At 56.3% G+C, this 20750-nt stretch overlaps 1 protein-coding gene across 2 annotated transcripts in view; it reads left to right on the top strand.

Annotated features, from left to right (window-relative positions):
- Positions 1–20314, top strand: part of CEMIP (cell migration inducing hyaluronidase 1) — a 138987-nt gene extending 118673 nt beyond the window's left edge. For both annotated transcript variants that reach the window (XM_072801885.1, XM_072801881.1), the window contains exons 19-29: positions 582–617; positions 699–854; positions 3621–3801; positions 4867–5082; positions 8176–8387; positions 9260–9445; positions 11733–11937; positions 12116–12202; positions 12797–12954; positions 15845–15945; positions 17610–20314. In XM_072801885.1, the coding sequence (XP_072657986.1) occupies positions 582–617; positions 699–854; positions 3621–3801; positions 4867–5082; positions 8176–8387; positions 9260–9445; positions 11733–11937; positions 12116–12202; positions 12797–12954; positions 15845–15945; positions 17610–17737 (1666 nt within the window). In that variant the 3' untranslated portion in view covers positions 17738–20314. The remainder of the gene's footprint in view (positions 1–581; positions 618–698; positions 855–3620; positions 3802–4866; positions 5083–8175; positions 8388–9259; positions 9446–11732; positions 11938–12115; positions 12203–12796; positions 12955–15844; positions 15946–17609) is intronic.
- Positions 20315–20750: the final 436 nt, after the last annotated feature.

Here is a 20750-nt window from a genome sequence, read left to right as displayed (position 1 = left end):
AGAAGGTCATACAACTAGTAAGTGGTTGAACTGGGGTTTGAAATTGCAGCTTGTCGGACTCCAAAGCGTCATCGTGACAGTAGGTCCTGCCCTTCCCGGCACCTGCCTGACCGCTGGGAAACTTGGAGTCTGTCCCTTTCCTGGGGCTGAAATGGGAGCTGGCATGGCTAAGGGGCAGGGGACTCGCATCCACATGGCCCACCTTGACCTGGTGCTGGCCCCGAGAGGCCCTCCACGTCCCCCACCACCCCCTCCACTCCCCAATCCCACCTCTCACTAGCCCTGGAGTCACAAATGGGAACTGGCTGCAGAAGGAAGCTCACGGAGCTCAGCGTGCATGCTGCTGATGCAGTGTGGTGCCAAACGCTGAGAGCCATCTAGGCACCAGGCCCGGTGTGGGAAGGGACCTCGCCGTACAGAGCAGGAGAGCACGCAGCTCCCTCAGCAAACCCCATGCTAGGCAAAGCCTCCTTCCCCACGCAGTGTCCACAGGGTGATGCCGGGGATGGGGCAGGGCCTTCCCTCCTTGATGTCCCTGAGTATGAAATGAGAACAGGCTCTGACTGTCCTCTCGTCCCCAGGTTTGCTGACAATGGCATCGGCCTGACCCTGGCCAGGTAAGGACAGCTGTCATTGCACTGGGCCTTCTGTGGGAAGCTGGCTCAGGACATCTCATGCCAGACATCTTCTCCCTATAGTGGTGGGACCTTCCCGTACGATGATGGCTCCAAGCAGGAGATAAAGAACAGCCTATTTGTTGGCGAGAGTGGCAACGTGGGGACGGAGATGATGGACAACAGGATCTGGGGCCCCGGCGGCCTGGACCACAGTGGACGGACCCTCCCCATAGGCCAGTAGGTTTGCACCCGTGGCAGTTTCCTTGTTCTGTGGCCTCAGCTGAGTGGCAGCAGTGGAATTTCCTCCTCAGTGCACCTGCTTGGAGCATTGCCCCATTTCTGAGGATGGTGGACAGATAGACTCAGGCCAAAGGGGACTAACCAGGAAGGTGACAACACCCAATACCATGTCACATGCAGACGAGGAACTTGAGTCAAGAGAAGGCATCATACTCAGGGGAGCAGCACGGGAGGTGTTGTCACACATTCTCAGGGCCTCCAGGCACATACAAGACCAAACGCATTCCCCGTGGGCTCTAGGGGTTCGAAGGAGTCTAGCACAGAAGGAATTTCCTGACAGCCGGGCTTGTTCATCAGTAGAACCGTAGGGCTGTCCTGAGGTGCCATGGGCTCCCTCTTTAAAAAAAAAAAAAATTTTATTTATTTATGAGAGACACACAGAGAGAAGCAGAGACACAGGCAGAGGGAGAAGCAGGCTCCATGCAGGAAGCTTGATGTGGGACTCGATCCTGGGACCCCCAAGATCATGCCCTGAGTCAAAGGCAGATGCTCAATCGCTGAGCCACCCAGGCGTCCCATGGGCTGTGGGCTCTCTGCTGCAGGCAGAATTCAAGCAGAGAGGGGGGAGGACAACCAGGTGGTTGGAGGGGCGGGGAGCTGGGGGAGTGACTGGCTCACAGAGCAAAGGGACAAGGTCAGTTCGTCGGAGAGCCTCGGGTGGGTCAGGGCAAGGTAGGTCTCCCCCATCTGATGGTGATTCGGCTCAGACATGAATCCAAGCCAGACAGCAAGGCCCGAGGCAGCCAGTAGTGCCGGGGGCCCTGCTCTCTGGGTGCTAAGGGCCCCTCTTTCTCCCTAAGCTGCTTCCCTTTCTCCAGGGAAACATAATCCCTGCCTCTATGGGCAGGCCCGGGCCTGAGGCTTCCACCGCAGTGGATGTGGGCCTGGCCAGGGTTTCGCAGACAGAATCATGGCCTCCTTTGGCACAAGCTGTCAGGAAGCTCTTGTTTCTATCTGGCCTAAGTGATGTACCTCTCCCTTTGGATCATTTTTATGAGCAACTCTGCATCTGCATATTTGGGGTTGCTTTGCTGAGGGCTACCAGCCTCCCAGGGCCAGGACATTCTGATGACTTCCAGGGGGGAGTTTGTTTATGGAGGCCTGACCATACTGCCAAACCAGGCAGGTTCCTCGCACTGCATTTGTGAGCAGAGACTGTGCCCTCCTGGTCACGAGCTACTCATCCGAACTCTCGGAAGGAGAGTAATACACCCTTTACATACACAGTTCGTAAGAATGGGCTGTCCCCAGAATGTCTGAAATGGAACAATACACAGAGGCACCTCCCCACGAGTGCTGGGTTCAGGGCGCTGATGCCAATAGACTCCATACGCAGATGGAGAAATACAGGAAGTCCTTGGTGTCTACGGAAGGCAAAGGACAAGACTGGCGTGACCAGGGCTTTCCTTGGGGAACCGTGTCTGGGCAGGGGAGCCCAAGGTGGAAGACAGGGGACGCAGAGTGTGGCCTCTCCCCAGGGACAGATCCTTTCCTGTGATTGTTCCCCTCTTTCTACCTTTCCTCTTATGCCTGCTGTGGAAGGAGGGGGCCCAGCCCAGAGGCAGAGATACTAACTGGACTTGGAGAATGTACAAGCCTAGATTTGGGGCCACTGGGAAGCCCAGCCAGCCCCTTCTAGGCCCTGCTCAGGTGTCCCAGGCAGATGAGGGGCATCTCTGAGCCCCTGTCCTCTGCTGGGCCAAGTGACCCAGTTTCCGGTCCCTTCTACCTCCACCTCCGAGCGTGCTGCCTCCTCTCCATCCTTTTCTTGAGTCCTGTAGCCCAGCACCTTCCTGGGGTTCTTTGGCAGCCCATACCTTTGCCCTTCCAGTCGGGCCTGCCTCTCTGCTGGGGATGCTTGGAAGGTTACATGCAGTTATCTTCCCACATCATTATCACCTTCCTTTCTGTCCTGCTTGCCTCTCTCCAGACCCCAGAGACTTGCAGTCAAAAGGCTTACTCACAGGAAACTCATCTGGGTTTTAATCTGATTACATTGTTACAGCCACTGAGACTAAGGCGATAATGACTAATGGCTCCCATCTCCCAAAGGACATAGTACTAGCATTCTGCAGCAATGTTTATGGCATTTGCCCAATGACTTCACAGGATGGAAAAAATGGGGCAAATGTTTCAATAGAGGACAATCCCCAAAACCCCAACTAGCAACGAAAAAGATATCCGTCCTTCCATTTCTCCATCCATCCATCCATCCATCCATCCATATCCCTGCATCCATCCTTCCATCCACCCATCCCTCCATCCATCCTTCCATCCTTCTGTTCTTCCATCCATCCATCCATCCATCCATCCATCTATCCTTGCATCTATCCTTCCATCCCTTCCATCCATCCCTCCATCCATCCTCCCATTCTTTCATCCATCCATCTTTCTTTCTGTCCATCCATCCATCCACCCATCCATCCATCCTTCCATCTATCCTTCGATCCCATCCATCCATCCATCCATCCATCCATCCATCCATCCATCCAATAAGTCATCTAGCAAACATTTACTGCTATTTACAATATCTTTAAATGCTTTCTCAGCAAACTAATGAAAGGATCAGTAATGCCCTGCAGTGAGGAGCTCCTAGAGGTGGGGATCAAGAATGGTTCACCCAGAGAGTCTGTTTCCATCCCCCATGGAGGGTGCAAACCACTTTGGTGGCATGTCTGACCTCTGACTCTTGTGACTCCATAGGAATTTTCCAATCCGAGGAATTCAGTTCTACGATGGCCCCATCAACATCCAAAACTGCACTTTTCGCAAGTTTGCAGCCCTGGAGGGCCGGCACACCAGTGCCCTGGCCTTCCGGCTGAACAACGCTTGGCAGAGCTGCCCCCACAACAACGTGACCAACATTGTCTTTGAGGATGTCCCGGTGAGTGGGGCGCTGGGGCAGGCTCCCGGCCAGTCCAGACTTTGGCCGGTGATTCACAAGTCCCCCAGGGCTGGAGTTTGAGCCGTTGCCACTACCACAGGGAGTGAACAACTTCCTCCGAACAGGCTGGGCCATGTCCCAGCCCGTCTGCATCCAGACTGGAAAAGTACAAGTGTAGGTCGCTGCACAGGTCAGGTCTAGCTGCGTCAGTGCCCACTCGCCCTCACGCTGCCCTTCCACCCCCTAGAGCCTCGGCAGGAGCTCCTGCCAGACTCAAGGCCCGAGACTGCTCCTTCCAGGGCCTTGGCTTTGACCTACTGAGTCTCACGATAGGGCCCCTTGAGTGGGTACAGTTAATCTAAAATCCTAAAGTTTCTTCTGCTACAGAGTCTCTGCCTCATGTCTCCCTGAGAGCACCATGAACGGGGTCCTCCCTGCCGCAGACAGGTACCAGCGAGGAGCTGGTGGTGAGGAGGGCAAGGCATAGGGCTGCCCTGTGAGGCTTGACGGGACTAGATGGCCTGGGCCATTCTCTGGGCGCTAGGATCTCCCAGAACTTTCCTCCTCCTCTGGTCCTCTTCTGGCCCTGCTCTTGGCCTCTCTGCCCAGCGCTGTTTCTTTGTTTCTTTACCCAGGCCGCTGAGGTCTGAGAGAGGCCACAGAGACCTCCATGGCTCGTGCTGAAACATTGTCTTCCTAGAACAGCACACACACATGCTCACCCTCTCTTACACACGTGCGCGTGCACCCCTGCGTCACTTCCTCTCAGGCTCTGAGCCCGCACGTCAGAGCACTCTCTGGAGTCACCCACAGCAGCCAGGCCTCCTATGAGCAGAGGCCAGATGGACGTGTTGGGTCCAGAGTGGAGGCCGGTGAACACATGGCCGTCTGTCTGGCTCCCTCTGTGAGGTCAGCCGCAAGGTCTCCTGCAGCGCCAGAGAGCGCCTTTGCTCTGGCCAGCATGTAATGTCAGTGGAAACCGGAAACTTCTCTCTGGCCTGATGACGGCCGCCGTTTCCCTTCACCTCTGGCCCAGCCTCATTCACTTTCCTGGGCTCTGTTTAGATTACTTCCAGAGTGTTCTTCGGAGAACCAGGGCCCTGGTTCAACCAGCTGGACATGGACGGGGATAAGACATCGGTGTTTCATGATGTCGACGGCTCTGTGTCTGAGTACCCGGGGTCCTACCTCACCAAGGACGACAACTGGCTGGTCCGGCACCCCGACTGCATCCACGTCCCCGACTGGAGGGGGGCCATCTGCAGCGGACGCTTCGCACAGGTGGGGAAGCCAAGGCAGCCCTGCTGCCCCAGTCCCTGACTCCTGAGATGAGTAGGAGCGTGTGCCCAAGTGCCCACTGCAGGCCTAGCCCTGAGTCAGGCAGAGAGTAAAGTTTCTTTCTTCTCCTATATTTCTTTTTCCTCCTCACCCGGTAGAATTTTCAAAAAAATCAAAAGTGAAAGCACTGTAGGCAGAAAGCAGAATGCCTAGAAAGGGGGCACTCCGAGGTCCAAGCGTTGCATTCAAGTCAGGCTCTGGTGCTTCAAGTCAGCGTGAGGATGTGGGCAGATGTGAACCTGGCTCCCTGGGCAACTCCGGGAGACCCAGTGTCCTCATCTGTGAAATCAGGACAATAGTTGAATCTGCTTAATGAGCTGTGGATGTGATTTCATATATGGATATGAAGGGCTCCCCCAGCCACATCCACCAGAAATGAAGTGCAAACCATATATGTGGCCTTAGATCTTCTAGAAGCCATGTCAAAAAGGAGAAAGAAATGGGGAATTAACTTTAATAATACTTAATATATTTTAACAGGATACTCAAAATAACTATCATCTCAACATGTAATCAACATATAAAAGCCATGAGCAAGGCACTTTTCATCTTTATCTTTGTCTTCCTGTTCTAAGTCTTCAAAACCCACAACCTGTTTTGGGCTTAGAACCCAGTCCATTCGGATGTAAATTTTCAGCAAAATGAAAGCGAGCCCTACCAAAATGACAAAGTCGAGTGTAGTGGGAGACTTATACACTGGTTGTGATTTGAAATTTAAATTAACTAAAATAAAATTTTAAATACAGGTCCTCAGCCACACTGGTCACATGTCTAGGGCTCAGTGGCCATGTGTGGCCAGTGGCTATTGTATGGAACAGCATCTGGAACATGGTAGAACCAAAAGTATGAGTTAGCTATTATGAGGTTATCATTGGTTGCTATGTGGTTGAATGGTGAATAAATAAGAAGGGACACAACCAAGGGAATAAAGGTGTTCAGGTAGAGGGAGCACAGGGAGCCCTGGTGGGCCTGGAGGGGGCAGGACACATGAGTGAAGTTGACCTCAGGACCACCACGGGGCAGGCATGTGGGCATTAGGAATGGGGTGGTGGGGGTTGAGACAGGAGCTAGCAGGAGGTCTGGTGTCATGGAGAGATGGGAGGAGGAGGCAGTGCCAGAGAGGAGAAAGGGCCTGGAGCCAGGTGGGCACACAGAAGCCAAAGTGCTGGAGAGACTGGTGCAGGTGGAGCAGTAGGAGGGACAGGTGCAGGTGGAGCAGGAGAGATAGGTGCAGGTGGAACAGTAGGAGGGACAGGTGCAGGTGGAGCAGAAGGAAAGACAGGTGTGGGTGGAGCAGGAGGAGGGACAGGTACAGGTGGAACAGGAGGAGAGACAGGTGCAGGTGGAGCAGGAGGAGGGACTGGTGCAGGTGGAGCAGGAGGAGAGAGATGTAGGTGGAGCAGAAGAGACAGGTGCAGGTGGAGCAGGAGGAAAGACAGGTGTGAGTGGAGCAGGAGGAGAGACAGGTGCGGGTGGAGCAGGAGGAGAGACAGGTGCAGGGGGAGCAGGAGGAGAGACAGGTGTGAGTGGAGCAGGAGGAGAGACAGGTGCGGGTGGAGCAGGAGGAGAGACAGGTGTGGGTGGAGCAGGAGGAGAGACAGGTGCAGGTGGAGCAGGAGGAGAGACAGGTGCGGGTGGAGCAGAAGAGACAGGTGCAGGGGGAGCAGGAGAGACAGGTGCAGGGGGAGCAGGAGGGCCGCTGGGGAGACAGGGCTGTGCTCAGGGCAGGAAGTCCAGGCGTTTTCATGATGGAAGGTGAGGCCGGATAGTGGGCCCGAGGAGTTGGGTGGCCCACTCAGAGAGGCAAGGGGTGAGAAGAGCGAAGAGCGGCCAGAATGGGGGGAGGGGACTGCTGACAAGGAGATCAGGCCATGAAAACCCAGTGGAGACTGAGCCCCCACCTCTCAGGCTGGGGGCTTTAACAGCCCTGCTGAGAGCCCTGGGGACAGGTAGGGTGAGCCCACGGAAGGATCCAGAGTGGCTCCTCCAGTGCCCGCATGCTCAGGGCGAGGAATGTGATACAGGATGCTGGGGGGAACGCCGAGTGACCGGGGAGGTGGGCTCAGAGTTTACTGATAGACAGGACCGTGCCCCGAGGAATTAGAAGGTGACTAATCCCTCGGACCCACTGTCCACACGCAGGCCCACCTCCTGGCCCCGACCTGGGGCCTTGACCTGGCTCTTCCCTCCCACCCCGTCTTTTCCACTCACTGCTTGTCTTGTCGAAAAGCTCTGATGGTTAGCGCTTGTCCAGCTACCGGAACGGGCTCCTGCTTCGTCGGTAACCCAGTCCCCCCCTCCCATTACAGCTCACCACGGGTCCATATGTTCCCTCGATCCTGTGGTTCTCCAGACAGCCCCACACTCTGCTGAAGCTTCTCTTTCCGTTTTGTAGGCAGCGTAGCCTCCCCCTCCACGTACACACGGTCACACTGGCATGCTGGCCGCCACCGCGGAAATGTCGCCTTGAGAATACAGGACACCGTGTCTTACACCGAGGCTGGCCCAAAGCAGCTGGGTTCTTGGGTCCCTGGGACCCAAGAACTGATGGTCTTGCTTTCAAAGTGTGTTCTCTGAAATGAGATGCCACCCATTCGTGCAGGGCCTGGTGACATGGGGACTGGCCGCAGGGCTGTCTCTCAGACACAGGCAGGAAGGCCACTGATGAGGGGAGCGGCATTCACAACTTCTCCCCCTGCCCTTTCCTCATTCCACATCTCCTCCTGTACCCAGTGGTTCTGGCTTTGCCATGTGACTATGAAGCAGACCCCTCCCCTGTTTCCACTGGTCTGTCCTGCACGGGACCTTTTTCTGAGGACACAGAAAAAGTATTAGCCAGATTGCAGTGTGGCCTGGGCTGCACTCGCCACCCGAAAGACAGGCCCCCTTATTTGGCCATTCGTTCATGCATCCTTAAAAGGGCTCTAGGAGAAAGCTCCTTTGAAAGTGGGGCCTCTAGTCAGATGTTAACCAGACGCTCTTGGAATAATTCCGTCTAATGGTCCTGTGGTGTGTTTCCATTTTGGGTTCTACAAGATATACATTCAGGCCTACAAGACCAATAACCTACGGATGAAGATCATCAAGAATGACTTCCCCAGTCGTCCTCTCTACCTGGAGGGGGCCCTGACCCGGAGCACCCACTACCAGCAGTACCAGCCGGTTGTCACTCTGCAGAAGGGCTACACCATCCACTGGGACCAGACGGCCCCTGCCGAGCTCACCATCTGGCTCATTAACTTCAACAAGTGAGTGGGTGCCCGGCTGGAAGCGTGTGACCTGGGGACAGCCGTGCTCCTGGAGCTCACGGCTGCAGTAATCATGTGTCACCATGAAGTCCCAGGACCCCAGGCCAGACGGTGTCACCTTCCTCTGGGCCCCCACAAAAGGACACCCCTGGAGGAGCTGATAGCCGCCCCTAGTTAGGGAGCAGAGACCTGGGCTGACCCCCTGCTCTGGGCACGGCTGACTTCAGGCACAACATCTGACTCCAACGGGGGCCCCTGTTTAGGAGCTGGGGCTAGTGTCACCCCTGTGCAACCAGGTGAGGTGACATGACAACATTTCACTCAGGGTCTGGCCTCACAAGGCCTCATTGTATAGCAAGAGGTATCTGGCAACTGTTAGGACCATTTTACAGAAGGAAATGAGCCTCTGGGACCGATTGAGTCACTGAACTGAGGGCATCTCCACGAGCCTCGTAGATGCTCATGTGCTTTCTGTGAACGTGCCACAGTCTCCCTGTGAGACGGACTGTATCCGATATGGAAGACGACACCCACAGAGATGTATAGGCCCTGTGACTGGGCCGGGCCAGGAGGGCTGAGCCCTACTCTCCAGATCCCGGGCCCTGTCACAACAACCCGGTGGGGGAGTGTGTCTTTCTGCTCCGGGTGGGGCACCCAGTGCAGGCCCAGGAGGTGCCTGGCCACCGTCCCAGTGAGCCTGTCCCTGCCCCGCACACTTTGCACCTCCATGGTTACAACAGCAGGTGTTTCCCTGGCGCAGGAATGGAGGTGCCATCTGGGGGAGGTTTCCTCAGTCTTTCTCCGAGGCACGCCCTGAGCGCTCTGAGGCCCAGGTGCCCTTGCTTGTAACCTGACCCTACTTCTGACCTTAGGGACGACTGGATCCGAGTGGGGCTCTGCTACCCCCAAGGCACCACCTTTTCCATCCTCTCAGACGTTCACAATCGTCTGCTGAAGCAGACATCCAAGACAGGAATCTTCACCCGGACCTTACAGATGGACAAGGTGGAGCAGAGCTTTCCGGGCAGGAGCCATTACTACTGGGATGAGAACTCAGGGTGAGGAGCCCCCCACGTGGCTGCAGGGAAGCAGCTCAGCCCTGCTTTGCCTTGGGACCCTTCCAGTAGGGCCTGAGCCCCCACCTAGTAACTGGCCGTTGGCATAAATGCTTTCCCAGGGGCTCCGATTCAAAGGCCGACTGCGCCATCCACCCATGACATTTTCTAAGCTGCCAAGCTCGGGGATAAAGTAAACGTTCCATTAAACATGCTCGGGGGTTGTAGGGAATAGGCCTGTTTCAGGAAAGAAGTGAAAGCAGTGAATCCTAGAACGGAGACAACGTAGTGCACTACCTCTGATCCTCACCAGCCAATGGATCCGACACCAGATGGTGGTGTTGCTGGTCTAGAGGGAGAAGAAGGGAAAGAGGGGTCAGCGGCAGGCTGCCCGGGGGCCGCAGCACAGTCTGGGCACAACTGGTGTTGAACCCAGGCCTGCCTGTGCCCAAAGCCCTCACCTTTCTGCTAAACCAGGTTCTGCTCAGTGGAGCGATCACAGGGATGGAGCGTCTGGCTGTGGAGATAAAGGAGCTATGTGGTCCCCTCCCCACTGAGACAGTCAGTGTAACAGCTCAGGAATGCCCACACATCTCTGAAGCGACGAGGCCGTCCAGAGCCAGACCCTGGAGAGTCAGGGGAAAGTCGCTTGGCGGCCTTTTTCCCGTTCTTTTTTTTTTTTTTTCCCCAAAATTTAGTTATTTATTTGAGAGAGAGCGAGAGTGAGAGCAGGGGCAGAGGGAGAGGGAGAGAGAACCTCCAGCAAACTCCATGCTGAGTGCAGGGCCCAGCATGGGGCTCCATCTCACGACCCCCAGATCATGACCTGAGCTGAAACCAAAAGTCAGATGCTCAACCAACTGAGCCACCCAGGCGTCCCAGACATTTTTCCATTCTTGTCTTAAAATCAACGATAAGGACATACCTCACAGGTGCACCCCCCCCCCCGCCCGCCTGAGACACATTTTTATCAGTTTGATTAGAGAGAAATTAGAATTTGAAAGTCAGAGGCATAAGGGCTATGCTGGGACTGGGGGTCTGTAGACAGCACCCCTCTTCGCACACAAATTCTAAGCCATTTGCGAGGCAGACATGGCCACAGGTGAAGAGGGAATGGAGTCTGATGATGAAGGAGCCACTGCAGCACAGAGCTCCTGATGACGTCCCCAGAGGGACTGTGAGTGACTGTGGATGCCCAGCAGACCTCCCAAGCCCTGGGACACAGGGTGCGGAGGAGCAGACCGGGGTGCCTGCCCTCCGTCCCTACAGTCAGTGCCTGGTGGTGATGATGCTGTTCACGTTTACACTCAGGGGCCTTGAGCTGCGTTACAGGACGCTTGTTTCCTGCGTAGAAGCCCCAACCATTGGGCTTCCCTGGTTCTTGGGGCCCCTCTGCACATCCAATGTATGTGTGGGGGGTGGAGTGGGGTGGGGTCATGGTATCATGGCTCACTGGGCAGTGTGGACACAGCTGAGGGTCAGTGCCCAGGGACAGCCCGCATCAGATGTGCTAACTTTGCAGACATGGGAATCAGCCTGAAGGCTCTCTTCAGAACTGCATGGTGAGAAGCCCCACGTTGGTGGCTTGGCTAGCTCATCATCTGAGCCCTGCACCCCCTGGGCAGTGCATAGTCCTTTTCCATAAGCGACAATAAATTACGGTCCAGAAAGAGCATGGCGTGGAAGCCTGGTGGTGAGTTCCTGACCAGGGGCAGTGTCACTGGCCTGTGTGATCCGGGGCAAGTCACTTGGCTTCTCTGAGCCATGGTTTCTCCATCTGGGACATATGGATGGTAACAGTGCCTACTGCTCAGGATTGTTTGATGATTAAATGAGATAATGTGTGAATTTACAGCCAATGCATAGCATGGTGCAGAGCATGTGCTCACGGAAGGATCCCTGGTAGTGTGATTAGCTTTTATCCCAGTGCCTTTATTTTTTTTATTTTTATTTTTAAAGATTTATTTATTTATTTATGATAGACAGAGAGAGAGAGAGATAGGCAGAGACACAGGTGGGGGAGAAGCAGGCTCCATGCTGGGAGCCTGACGTGGGATTCAATCCCAGGACTCCAGGATCACACCCTGGGCCAAAAGCAGGCACTCAATCGCTGAGCCACCCAGGGAGCCCCTATCCCAGTGCCTTTATTTCTCTGCTGCACACGACCCTGTGACAGGGCGTGTGGGTCTAATGGCCATTGTGCTTGGGATGCGGGATGCGCCCCTGGGGAAGGAGGAAGAAGAGGAGGGCTCCGAATGCCAAGCCAATCTGCTGCGCTCCCTGCATGCAGGCTGCTGTTCCTGAAGCTGAAAGCACAGAACGAGAGGGAGAGGTTTGCCTTCTGCTCCGTGAAAGGCTGCGAGAGAATCAGGATTAAGGCTCTGATCCCACAGAACTCGGGCGTCAGCGACTGCTCGGCCACCGCCTACCCCAAGTTCGCGGAGAGGGCTGTCGTGGATGTGCCCATGCCCAAGAAGCTCCTTGGTGCGCAGCTGGTGAGTGGCCGGGGAGGGGGGACTTCATCTGTAACTGGGCCCGGACCCAGCTAGGGTCCTCTCTGGGCATGTGCTCGGCCCTCCAACTGGTACCAAGAGATGAGGGGGCAGCGCCCTTCGAGCCGTGTTCTTGGCTCCCCAAATCCAACGACCGTACCCGGCTTTATTTATTTTCCAGAAGACAAAAGACCACTTCTTGGAGGTGAAGATGGAAAGTTGCAAGCAGCGCTTCTTTCACCTCACGAGTGACCTCGCATACATTGAAGTGAGCGACTCTGGCCCCTGCGGAGTTACTGGGGGGCTGACTTCAAGGTGGCCTTAGTCTCCTAGAGCTGTTGTCATAGTGACCACAGACCAGGTGGCTCCAAACAACAGAAATGTCTTCTCTCATCATTCTGGAGGACACAAGTCCAACATCGGGGAGTTAGCAGGGTTGGCTCCTTCTGGAGGCTCCGGGGGAGCGTCTGCCCTGAGCCTCTGTGGCCTCTGCTGGCCGCCCACAGTCCCTGATGCCCCTGGCTTGTGGACATCCCTTCTCCCAGGGTGTGGGAGTCCCCACCCCCTCTTTTGTCTTACAGGGACACCTATCATTGGGTTTAGGGTCCGCTCTCAATCCCAGATGACCTCATCTCCAGGTCTTTACCTTAATTACATCTGCAAAGACCCTATGTCCACATAGGGTCACTTTCACAGTCTCTAAGCGATTGGACATCATTCAGGCCACTCCGAGGGCTACGGAGAATTGATCTAAGAGGGTTTTACGCTTGGAACAGCTGAGTAGGCACACTGTCCTCGGGGCCACATGGGAACCACCAAACAGGAGACCCCACCTCACAGCTGTGCTGCTCTTGGCCTGCAGGTGGATGGGAACAAGTACCCCAGCACAGAAGACGGCATCCAGATGGTGGTGATAGATGGCAGCCAAGGCCACGTGCTGAGCTACACCAACTTCCGGAACACCATTCTGCAGGGCATCCCGTGGCAGCTGTTCCAGCATGTGGCAGCCATCCCTGACAAGTGAGTCTGTGCCCCCACTTCCAGCGCTGGCCAGTGGCACGACAGGCCCCCAGCGAGGCCCCCTCCCCGTTCCTGTCCGGCATAGGGAAGCTGAGGGAGTCTCCATGGGGACCTGCCGTGCTGAATGTAGGTCAGGCCGAGGCGGCCAGTCTGCCCCTTACAAGTAGGAAGCCTGCCCTGGCCCTCTTCCTAGGCCACGACATACTTTCCCAGCATGATCTCACCCCTCCCACGCTCTCAATTCCATCCAAACGCTGGTGGCTTTTGAGTACCTCCAGCCCAGACCTCTCCCCAGCGCCGGACGTCCCTGTCCGACTGCTCCCTGGACACGGCCATCTGGATGTCTCCTGTAGGACGGAATCTTAACCTCCCGGGCCAGCGCCTCCTCCTGCTGGCTCTGGTTTGGTTCATCAGCGCCATCCCTGCTGACGGCTGCTGGAGTCTGGGTGTCCTGCTTGACACCCCCTTCATTTCTCCCCTTTTTGTCCTGGTCACCCGACCTGCCCACCCGCCCTCCTGCCGGCCTTTCTGCGGTTGCCCCGCCAGCCCCTCCGGTACCGGCATCACTGGCTCAGCCTCCTACCAGGCGGGCCCCTCCGCCCCCCCAATCAGATGCCGCCTCCCTGCCAGCCGCTGGCTTGGATTCTGACCTGTGACCTCCTTCACCCTCTCCTAGAAATCCTTGGGAACCCCAGCCCCTTCCCAGTCTGACACACATGCACGTCTCTGGTGAGGTCTCTTACAACGCAACCAGAGAGCTCTGTCTCTACTAAAGCACTAGCTTTAGGACTGGGGACACGGCTACCCCCAGATCCGGGGCATGTGCTTCTTGATGTGGGAGCCGCGTCTAACTCAGATTTGCATTTCTGACTTCTTTGCATTTCTAACTGGGTGTAGACTTCACCCAAGAGCCAGGACCTGGCACCATAGGATGTCTGAGTAAATTGCTTATGTGGCTCCTGCCATGTCATAGGTGCTTAGGGAACATTTACGGGTGACAACAAATGTGCTTCACTGACACTGGGTGTGCGATGGGCAGGACATGCACGGGACACCGTCAGAGTCCAGAGAGCCGGGGTTCTGCTGACACACACTTAGTGTCTACATCATTCCCCCACCAGAAGCTTCTTTAGCGTTGCACATTCACATGTGGATTCGTGCAGAAAGATCAGATTTACTGATTTGGGGAAAGCACATTTTTCATCTTTAGATCTGTAGTGTTCATGCCTTTTTTGGTCTGCAAGAAGAGGATCTCTTCTTGAAATGAAACAGGTTGCAGAAGCCCAGAACAAGAAGGGAAAACTCAGAGCCACTCTGTTTGGGACAGGGACAGAGGCATGGGGACCACCCCCCAGCAACAAGGGCTTCTCTTGGCCCAGGCAGCAGCCCTGTGCGCCTCGGCAGGAGAAACCCTCACCAAAAACCTGCTGTTAGCTAGCACAGGGTCAGCAACTGGGAAGACCCGCAGACCCCTCTCTGACCACCTGTAAAGGAGCAAGGAACAGGGCAGGGCAGGTCCTAACCCACTGTCACCCAGGCCTGCCCTCCCCTTCCATCCTATCCATCGGTCGCCACTGGCCCTGGGGTCCCAAGAATATCAAGGATGCCTTGTCAGAGTGGCCACCTCCCTGCTGATAGGTGCAGAGGCCGGGACAGTCCCACACCAGGCAGACAGGGACACCTACAGAGTGTAAGCTTCTGGTGCCATCAGGATGCTGGGACACATAAGGAAGGCTGTCTCTGTGTCCCACTCCTGTGAGCTGACCCAGATCCCTGTCTGGAGGGCATGACCTTTGTTTGGGGTCACCCCAGTAGGAAAGACTTGAGCCTTTGCTCTGAGCTGGAACAATGACGAAACAGCCTCCTAGTAACCCAAATCCAGTGCTGAGGATGTGTTTGTAAGACTCCGTCTTCCTAATGGGCTTTACCCCACCACCCCATGGGCCTCCTCCCCAGCCTCCCCGAGAGCCTAAATAGCCCCAGCTCCCTTCCCAGCTGTTGTAAGAGCTAACAAGCCCATTGCATTTGAGGAATGTTGTGCTCCCAATGGGACACAAATGGAGGTGACAGTGGGTTCCGGAATCCTGTCCGTTTTTCCATGTCTGGACTGTGGTCTGTGGTTATGGGATTCCTTTGAGATGTGAACTGGAAGCCCCAGGGCTTCTACTCCTGGGGGGAGGTTCTTGCTTCCTCCTGTCTGGCCCGGCATGCTGAGTCGGCTGCCACGAGCCTGTGTTCCCAACACTGGCCTGAACACGACCAAGGCAGGGGAGAAGAGCCACCTCGTTCCAGAGCTGGGCTTTTGCGAGTCAGGACTGCCAGGCTGGGTGCAGCCATCGCCCTGGGCCTCTGCCCCCCACCCTCGAGCATGGTTTCCCTTGGGCACGTCCTCTCCCGACACTCACTAAACTTTCCCCAATCTCACCATCTGCAAACCGAGTGGTTGTGCTGTCTGGCCTGAGGAGAGGAAAGGGACATGATTGCAGAGGTCAACCCTCCCTGGAGCACATGGTGACCTCATGTTGTGGCCTTCTCTCCTGCCACGTATCTATCCAGTCCTAACCAAACGGGCTGAGGACTTTCATGTGAATAAATGCAAGCTGAAGTCCCTCCTCCGTGTGCCCAGCCCTGCAGAGCACACCTACTCGGTCCTCTCTGGGGACTGACATGGATGGGCAGTGAGCCAGCTGAGCATAGGCAGGAGAGGCCATGGGCACCGGCTATGGCAGGAGGCAGGGAGGGGTGTTCAGGATGCTGGTCAGCGTGGGAAAGAGCCGGCAGCTGGGTGCAGGGCATAAGCTGCCCTTGCCTGAATGCCTGGTGGGGCCTGTGGACAATGCCAACTGTCCCTCCTCTGGTGTCGCCTCTAACGTCCCCTCCTCTGGTTCAGCTCCATAGTACTGGTGGTGTCTAAGGGAAGATACACCTCCCGGGGCCCGTGGACCAGAGTGCTGGAGAACCTCGGTGCCGAGAAGATCCTCAGGTTGAAAGGTAAGTGGTATAGAGCGGGGTGGGGCTACACTGAGCTGTCTACACTAATGGTGGGCCCAGATGCCTGGTGTGGGGGTTGCTGCTACCCCTTGGTTTCCACCAAACCTCCGAATCCACAGCACAAGTGTGTTGGTCTTCTGGGATGCACGGGCCAGATGCCACCTGCTTGCTAGGCCTACACGGCAGCGTCCTCTCTAGAGGTGGCCACAGGCACTGCAAGAAATGTGCTAGAGCTGTTCACCTGTCTGCTCAGCAAGTGGCCGCCCCCCATGTTTTATTAACAAAAGTATCCGCAGAGAAGTGGCTTGGCCTGACCAGGTCCCGCTACTCTGCCTGGCAGGGCCCTGCCTCATCCTCCACGCCCCAGTGGATGCCCAGCATCTGCGTGGTGCACTACAGTCTGCAAGGCTCCCATTTCCCTCTGTACCTGGGAGAAAATAAAAGCCTGAAGAATCTATGTGGCTTGTCGAAGGTCACCCGGCACTTTGGTGACAAAACCCAGTGCCAACTCCACAGGGAAGAAGTCAGCCAGCCCAGAAATGTTGTTGTCACTGCAGGCTGTATTGGGGGAGCATCCCTGGGGAGGCCGGGAGGAGTGTGAGCAAGTCCGAAGACACTAATGCCCACCATGGTCCACGCGTGTGCAGTATGCAGCCTGGCCCCATGCTGAGCACATTCTAATTCATGAGGGGCCAGGGCACCCGGTGGTCTTATTTCCATTTCAGATGGAATTAGACACTTAAGTAACTCGCCCAAGATTAGAATTTGGATCCGAATTTTTCGAGTCCAAAGCCAGCCAGGGGTCTTGGCGGCCATGCCATCCTGACTATGAGAAACATCTAAAGCTAGGAGCCCATCACAGGGGGCATTACCTCCAGGCAGCTCTTGGAGAAAATTCAGGAGCCAGGAAGGCCCTTCAGACGAGTCAAATAAGAACCCCAGGAGAAGGAAGTGTCTTCTCCAGGTCTGGTGCCGTTCCTCGGGCCTGGTGCGGTGCGAGGGAACATACACCTCCTGGGGCCCATGGGCCAGGGTCCTGGAGTCACTGGGGGCCTCTGTCTTTTCAATTAAGACCCTATTGCCAAAAGCTAACTTAGGTCTCAAGTGACCTAAGTCGAGTGGTGCTCTCCCGGTGGTGAGACCCATGTGTGACCTGCCAGGCTGGGCTGGACACAGAGCCCCATGCCCCGGAGACGGTTAAGCTCTGAATGCGAGATAGAGACCACTGCGTGGGGCTGAGGGTCCAGGCGTCCGATGGGGTGGCACCATTCGCTCTGTGCCCCTGGATGATGTCCTCCTAAGGGCGCAGCATGTAGGAGCTGGGGAGAGGTCTTGTAGAGCAGCGCCATCCTGTGGAGGACAGATGGGGACCCTGAACAGATGGAGACCCAGAGAGGAGCAGGGGGGCTGGGCTCCAAGGTGGCTGGCACTCCCAAGAGGTGTCCCGTGTAAAGCAGCGCTGCCACTGGTGCTGCTGGCCTGAGGCTCAGGTGACACCCTGTGTGCTCCTTGCAAACGACATCAGGTACCATCAGTATCGGGCACAGAGCTCTCCCAGGGGGGGCCACTGTCACCGTCTCCCTGGTGATGGAGGCGGGGGGATGGGATGGGGTGTAGCCATTCTCTCGGGACTTCTGTTCACGAGACCCATCACTGCTTTCCAGAGACAATGGCATTCGTGGGCTTCAAAGGGAGTTTCCGGCCCACCTGGGTGACTCTGGACACCGAGGACTACAAGGCCAAAATCTTCCAGGTGGTGCCCATCCCCGTGGTGAGGAAGAAGCAACTGTGAGGAGGCCTGCCACCCGGTGCCACCCCACAGTGGGCTGCCGGTGGGCTCTGGCAGCAGCCTGGGACAGACATCAGAGACCCCTGGTGCTGCCTGCCCCCGCCCCCACTTGAGTATCTACCTGCAGCCCCCGGGGGCGGAGCTGCCTATGCTGGAAACCTCTTTCCTACAGCCTTTGGGTGCTTCTCGCCTATCTGTGCCTCTTCCATGGGGGATGTGGGGGACATACGAGGAGACCTGAGCTGTGCTGGCAACAGGGTCTGCTCTGGCAGGAGCCCCGATCCGGCCTTTTGCAGATCCTTGTGCTCCCCAGCACATACCTGAGGGTGGTGGATACAGAAAAAGAGAGATGTCTTCAGGAAATCTTTGCTCCTGTAAGCGAGCACCAATGTTCATGGGGTTTGGAGCTGGTGGGTGGACAGAGCTTGCCAAGGCAGGACGGGCTCCCTTTGGGGAACAGGCGAGCCCTGCCTCTGGAGGGGTTCCACCTTTCAAGGAGACTTCAGGTCCCGGATCGGGGGTAGAACTAGGTGACTTCTAGAGACTCTATCCATTGTGAGATTCCAGAAATCTATGGCTTTTCGTACGGCACATGGAACCCAGCAGTAGATGGGGAGGTTCTTTCTGGCCAGGCCTCTGACGCCAGGTGCCCCGGGGCAGGCGGGGCGCAGGTGGGAAGCAAGGCCTGGCGTCAGGGGCCTGCAGGGTGCCGGGACGGGTGGTCAGGTATACGCGCTCTCCGATGCCAGGTAGAGAATGTGAAGGGGGGAAGACGAAGACAGAGCCGGTCCCCTGGAGGGAAGGATCCCGAAAGCTTGGGTGGGTCCTGAAGCTCCACGCAGGAGGAGGAATGGACCTGCAGGGGTGGAGGGCAGGGCATCTTGGTGGGCAGGGTAGTTCAGCGGGCAGCCCTTCCTGCCCCCATCTGCCGAAGCCCGAGACTGCAAGGTCACCCTCTGCCTGCTGCTTCCTGGCCTGCTCATCACAGCCGCGTGTGCAGGGGACGGGAGGGCAGGGCCCACAGCGCCCAGCACTCCAGTCCCCAGCCAGGAGGAGGTGGAGCCAAGTGGAGAGAAGTGAGCTCCTAATTGGGGCCTCCTGTGTTCCTCCTCCAGAGACCCGGGAACAGGCTCAGCCCTCAGGGAGCATGGGGTTTCGGGGTTGGAAAGAACCTGAATGATGACCTAGTCCCAAATCCTCATATCATGGATGGGGCCCATGAGACCCTGACCTGGGGAAGAACCACAGGGCCAGGCCGGGCCGGCAGCCGCACACCCAACACCTGCTGCCACCCCACATCGCCTCGACAACAGGCCCCAGGGTGTCCAGCAATCTCCAGGGGACAGGCTTCCTGGAAGGGAAACCCTGATAATAGATACAACTGGCTTATGACTGTTTCTCTCCTGGCCTTCTGTGCACACGGGCGCCCTCCTGCTCAAACACCTGCTGTCCCACGAGGGCGCAGCAGCCTTGGCCCTTCCACTGGAGCTGGCCCAGGGGACAGCGCGGGGCTGATCGCTTTGCTGCCAGTGACCCTGTGCAGCTGCTGGGGTGGGGGCGGGGGGGCGGCCCTCCAGCTACTGCTTCCACCCCGCCTCTGCTTCACCCACCCTGCAGGGAGCTCGCAGAGCTTGGGGGAGGAAGAAAGCTCCAGCTCTCAGTGGAGGTCCCCGGGTCACCTGGGGGCACAATGAGCTGTGTTTTCCCCTCTCCTGCACCAACCACAAACTCTTTCTTCAAAGAGTTTGGCTCCCTGTGCCCAGCTGCGCCCATGACACTTGGGCAAGAGGTCCCCTCCACAGGGTGAGCCAACACTTCACGGGTCTCCCAGCGGCTAGGAGGTGGTGGGTGGGGGGCGCAGCAGCTGCCCAGGCCCTCTCGCGGGCAGACCTCTCGCGGGCAGCTGCGTGGCCACACTGAGGGGAGCCGAGCTGACCTCATGTTCTCGCCTGCGGTTCTGTTGGGCTTTCAGACTCTGTCAATGCAAAGGGTCTCACACTGTGAACCACTTAGGATGTGATCACTTCGGGTGGCCAGGAATGTGGACTGTCTTTGGTTCAGTTAATTTAAAAAAATGATCTATCTGAAAATCCTCAGAGTTGTACATGTGTCTAGCAGCACAGGATCTGCATGTTCACTTTCTCTCCGCCACCCTGGCCGGTGGCCACCCGTGTTCTTGGTGGCGCAGATTGTCTTGTTGTTTGGAAAATTGCTCCTATGGTTCTTTCTGTCCATCAGTGTTAACATGAGTTAGGGAAACGACACTTCTCTAGGGTCAACGACACTCCTATGAAATGCTTGTCTCTTTCCTGTTGCCGAAATAGCGGGTCCTTTTTCGGAAAATTTGATGTATAGTGTGTTTTGTATGTAAACGTTTCTTATAGGTGCCACCACGAGCAAAGATGTATTTTCTATTTATTTATTATATATGCACTTGGAGAAGTTATTGTCAGAGAAATGAAGAATTGTCCTAAGTGTCGCGTGTGGGGAGTGTACCCAGAGCCTCCTGCGGGCAGCAGAGGACGCTGACTCTGGTTTGGAAAATCTTGCTGTACCATAGTAAACATACAAAGGATCTCATTCTCCTGCCTGCCTGTTTTATTTTCCTTTAACGCGGCCCTCATTTTAAGCAAGGTATGTAAGGAAAACAGGATTGATGGAATCCACCTGAGCGCCTCTCTCACTTCCAAGAATTATTATATGCCAAAGCCCTACCTTGCCCTGCCCCACAGGGGTGCTCATAAGAGCTGGGGCAGCTGGTCCCCAGCAAGAAGATGTCATTCATTCACGTGACTGGCCATGCCGTGCCCAGGATGTGCCCTGTCCTGCATGCTCCCCAGCCGCCAGCAACCCATCAGGGCAGCACCATCCCCCCTGGGGAAGCCAGGAGGAGCCAACAGGGTCTTGGGTAGAAGCAGGACTATCTCTTCCTTTCAGAGGCCAAACACGATGTCTGAGGCCAGCATGGAGGTGGAGAGATAGGTCCGAACCAAGTTGCCAGACAGGATGGTGCAGA

The sequence above is a fragment of the Canis lupus genome, chromosome 2, assembly GCF_048164855.1.
Source record: "Canis lupus baileyi chromosome 2, mCanLup2.hap1, whole genome shotgun sequence".
Taxonomy (NCBI): Eukaryota; Metazoa; Chordata; class Mammalia; order Carnivora; family Canidae; genus Canis; species Canis lupus.
This window is presented reverse-complemented; position numbering and strand designations above follow the sequence as displayed.